Genomic DNA, 5,000 nt, shown 5'->3' on the forward strand with positions numbered 1-5,000 from the left:
CAGAGCCTAACGGAAAATCGCTATGGCATGTTATGTCTTAGCCAACAGCGTTGTTTTAAGGCTGATTTGTGCATGACAGTCCTGCATTTTGACACATTTCATGTCACATTTCCCCGCTTTGATAATATACGAGTGACACTCGAAAGTTAGTCCAGACCAGCAGATTAGACTAGAGGACCTACTGATGACATATCGGTCTTGAAGGGGTGTCCCATTTCATAGGCGAAGATTTCAACCCACTAGCACTTGACACTCCTAGTTCCTAGGGGCAAGGGGTAGGGGTAAAAATGAGAAATGGGATTGGGCCTCAGTGTCTCACCACGGCTGTTACAGAACAAAAGCGGCAACAGGTCCTCTAATAGCATACAAATGAGGCTGGCCTCTTCTGGGACCGCCGCCTCCGCGCGGCGGGGGGGCGGAGAGATGGAGGAATAATGATATGCGCTCGCCGTTTTTTTGTCTAGATTTGACCCCGGAGCCCCTCACAGCCCCCCCGAGGGCCTCGAAGACGGGGGCCGGGCCTCGTGTGCGCACCGGCGCCAGAGACGACCTTGTGTACTCACCAGATGGGTGATCTCTCTTTCTCTATCCCCCCAACCCCCCCCCCTCTCTCTCTCCACATCTCTCTCTCCATCACTCTCCCTCTCTCTCCATCTCCTTCTCCCTCTCTCACGCTGGCTCTCTTCACGTCTCTCTCTCCATCTCCTTCTCCCTCTCTCACGCTGGCTCTCTCCACATCTCTTTCCCTCACTCTCTCTCTCCATCTCTCTCCCAATCTCCATCGCTCTCCCTCTCCCTCACTCTCTCTCTCCATCACTCTCCCTCTCTCTCCATCTCCTTCTCCCTCTCTCACGCTGGCTCTCTTCACGTCTCTCCATCTCTTTCCCTCACTCTCTCTCTCCATCGCTCTCCCTCACTCTCTCTCTCTCCATCGCTCTCCCTCTCTCTCTCTCTCTTCATCACTCTCCCTCTCTCTCTCTCTCTCTCTCCATCACTCTCCCTCTCTCTCTCTCTCCATCGCTCTCCCTCACTCTCCCTCGCTCTCCCTCGCTCTCCCTCACTCTCCCTCACTCTCCCTCACTCTCCCTCACTCTCCCTCACTCTCCCTCGCTCTCCCTCGCTCTCCCTCGCTCTCCATCGCTCTCCATCGCTCTCCATCGCTCTCCCTCACTCCATCGCTCTCCCTCTCTCTCTCCATCGCTCTCCCTCTCCATCGCTCTCCCTCTCTCTCTCCATCGCTCTCCCTCTCTCTCTCTCTCTCCCTCTCTCTCTCACGCTGGCTCTCTCCACATCTCTCTCTCATCTCTCCCTCCCTCCAAGTGCTTCTTGGCCCCTGCTGATCGATTGAGTTTCTAAGCTGCTGTGGCTGAAACACTGCATTATTACAGAACTAACAGTCCAGGGGTCACCTCAGTTCGACTGTCCACATTCTGAACTGGCCCCAGATCTACATACAGTACCACAGGAACACTGCATTATTACAGAGGTCAAGTCCTTGGGTCATCTCTCTACAGCTGATGATGATACTGTGACTGCTGGACCCTTTAAACGTCTAGCTGAGTACCTAGGACTGGAATGAGGTTAAAGTTCAAGTTGAAGTCCCACTGATTGTCACACACCTGAGCGTTTGAAATTTGTTCTCCGCATTTGACCCATCCCCTGGGGGAGCGGTGAGCAGCAGCGGTGCCGCGCTCGGGAATCATTTGGTGATGTAGCCCCCCAATTCCAACCCTTGATGCTGAGTGCCAAGCAGCGAGGCAATGGGTCCCATTTTTATAGTCTTTGGTATGACCCGGCCGGGGATCGAACCCACAACCTCCCAGTCTCTGGGCGGACACTCTACCACTAGGCCACTGAGCTGGTGAGGAGCTGATTGGCAATGATAAGATACTGTCAGGACAAGAGATTACAATGTACCGGTACCCGTACTTGTTACACATGGCTAATACACTTTTCTATTCTATTCTATATTCTGAACTGAATTTCATATCGACACACCGCAAATACACTGAATTATTACAGAACTACAGGCCAGCTGTCATCTCAGTTCTACTCTCTACATTCAGAACTGGCTCCAGATTGCAGAAACTCGATTTAACAGCTATCTAGTTATTTATTATCGACTTCAGGATTTGGCATAATCAGTAGAGGAAAACTACGTTTGCTGAGTTGGCCCGTTTTAAATTAATGATGGATACGATCTCTCTAACTCACATCGCGTTGTGTGAGTGTGTGTGTGTGCGTGCATATGTTGAGTGCGAGTGTGTGTTACCTTGGATATTGCGAGGCTCGGTGGCAGTGTGTGTGTGTGTGTGTGTGTGTGTGTGTGTGTGTGTGTGTGTGTGTGTGTGTGAATGTGTGTGTGTGTTACCTTGGATGTTGGCAGGCTTGGTGGCAGTATTAGTGTGTATGTGTGTGTGTGTGTGTTACCTTGGATGCTGGCAGGCTTGGTGGTAGTATTAGTGTGTATGTGTGTGTGTGTGTGTGTGTGTGTGTGTGTGTGTGTGTTACCTTGGATGCTGGCAGGCTTGGTGGTAGTATTGGTGTGTGTGTGTGTGTGTGTTACTTTGGATGCTGGCAGGCTTTGTGGTAGTATTGGTGTGTGTGTGTATGTATGTGTGTGTGTGTGTGTGTGTGTGTGTGTGTGTGTGTGTGTGTGTGTTACCTTGGATGCTGGCAGGCTTGGTGGCGTTGCTGAAATCACAGATTTGATCCCACCGGTCCCTGACGGCCTCAGGAGACACGCTCTCCTTCCCTTCTCTCAAGATACAGCCCTGCGTACGCTCCCAGCGCACTGCACACACACACACACGCACGCGCGCACGCACACAGTACACACACATGTGCGCGCACACAGACACGCGTACACACACATACATAGATGTGCACACACACAGACATACAGTACACACACACACAGATGGGCGCACACACAAACACAGATGTGCGCACACAGACACACACACACACAGATGACACACATGCGCATGTGCGCACACACACACACACACACACACACACACACAGACACACACACAGTAATCATTATGGACTGTGTAATGTTGCACAACAGTACGTTATTTCCATTCCAGCGGCAAAGCATTACTGGTACTCACACTTCCCGATCCAGCCAGCTCCAACCTGCCAGGAGATCATCATCATCATCATCATCATCATCAAGGACACACATCAGCAGGACGAGGCGAGCGTCATCAGTGGGCCTCATCTTTAATTCATAACACTGATAATATGCTAACGGTAACACAGACGGAGTTATCAGGGAACTTTATATCCTCCACACCGCTGGCTGTGTACCGCCTCACTGCCTCACTGCCTCACCCCCTCACTCCCTCACCCCCTCACTCCCTCCCCGCCTCACCCCCTCCCCGCCTCACCCCCTCCCCGCCTCACCCACACAGATGTTCACTCATTATTCCCCAGCTTACAACTCGTCTTCCTAGACTCTGCCGTTTAGGACTGAACTGGTCTGAATCTAAATGCAGCTCGCTCCATCCATCAATTTAGTCATCCATTTATTTATTCCTCCATCCCCATCATCTATCCGTTCATATCCATTCATCCATTCATAATCCAGCTATTATATCGATCATCCATCCATCATATTCATCCATCCATATCCATTAATCATTCATCCATCATTCATCCACCCATAATCCATCCATTCATAATCCAGCCATCATATCTATCATCCATCCATCCATCATATCCATCCATCCACTCTGGAATATGTAGGGGTGGGTCTTATACCCACCTCCCTTGTTCTCTGTAAAGCGCATTGTGTTGCCTCTGGGTATGAAATGCGCTATACAAATAAAGCTTTGATTGATTGATTGATTGATTGACCCATATCCATTAACCATTCATTCATCCACCCATCATCCATCCATATCCATCCATCCATAACACTGGCCATGAAAGGCAGCTGAGTACCAGGCCGCAGGCTTTGTGCAGCATTCTGTCCTCTAGGCTTTGACATGTCATGATTGGAGGCGGGCGTGTCTCACCTCGAACAGGCCGCCGGTCTCCTGACACTGGTCATGACAGAGCCACAGCACCAGGGGGGCCACGTACTCCGCCTTCAGGGACTCCAGCAGGTCTGGGAGGGGAGATCACATGACCGGCGTTACTAACCTGGGGCTTCGTTCTATTGGCTGATACACAGTTCAATTTCAATTCATTTATTTATTTAAAAAGGGACAGCGTACAGTTAAAACATATACATTACGCATAGGCTACTATGACAACATATAATGCACTGTACCAGATTCTAGCTTCAAGCTAATACTAAAGGGTGCGTTTGATCTGGTTCCCGGAGTCGGTGGAACGGGAGTCTCGCATAGCCAGACCTATCCGCACACTTCCTTTACACTGTGCCAATGGGGGGGGAGGCGCTGTATTTCTTTAAACCAATCAAATTCAAATAAACTTATTGGCGTGACAGATGAAAAACTTATGTTGCCAAAGTAGTACAGAAAATTGGCAAATAAGATCACAATCACAATGTGTCTTGGGCGGAGCGGTTGCTAGGTTATTGCAGCGCCGCGCTGGGTTTGTTTTTCGTGTAGTCTGGATTGGCCGACCGCATGAATCAGGCGCCGCTGATTGGGCAGTAATCAACGAATCACGAGGCTTATTCCCAAAACCTACATCCGTCAGAGTCAGACTAGTGATGTACCGACTCGGAGATAGACCAACCACTGCTAAGCTACTTCCGGGTGCGTTATCTGTGCGTTTGTCCCAGCGTTGGCTTTTAACCCTCGAGCTACCCATGGACTCCATGAGAGCCACGTCTGTCACGTACGGGAGTTAGTGTGTTCTTAATGACGGACAAGCACTCTGTTTGATTGCGCACACAACAAGATGTCAACAATGTAGGTGATAAACAGTGGGACAGTGAAGGTTATAGTGGGCATATGGCCCAATGGAAACGGACGCGGTGTGTGAGCGTGTGTGTGCGCGTGCGGAGACGGCTGGCACGG

General features: G+C 50.4%; 1 protein-coding gene across 1 annotated transcript in view; it reads right to left on the bottom strand.

Annotated features, from left to right (window-relative positions):
- hsd17b4 (hydroxysteroid (17-beta) dehydrogenase 4) overlaps window positions 1-5,000 on the bottom strand; it is a 29,532-nt gene that overhangs the window by 12,515 nt on the left and 12,017 nt on the right. The window contains exons 9-11 of the mRNA XM_084439872.1: window positions 4,026-4,117; window positions 3,117-3,141; window positions 2,666-2,794 (exon numbers count right to left, since the gene is read on the bottom strand). Coding sequence (XP_084295998.1) covers window positions 2,666-2,794; window positions 3,117-3,141; window positions 4,026-4,117 — 246 coding nt within the window. The remainder of the gene's footprint in view (window positions 1-2,665; window positions 2,795-3,116; window positions 3,142-4,025; window positions 4,118-5,000) is intronic.

The sequence above is a fragment of the Borostomias antarcticus genome (genome assembly GCF_949987555.1).
Source record: "Borostomias antarcticus genome assembly, chromosome: 6".
NCBI classification, from domain to species: Eukaryota; Metazoa; Chordata; class Actinopteri; order Stomiiformes; family Stomiidae; genus Borostomias; species Borostomias antarcticus.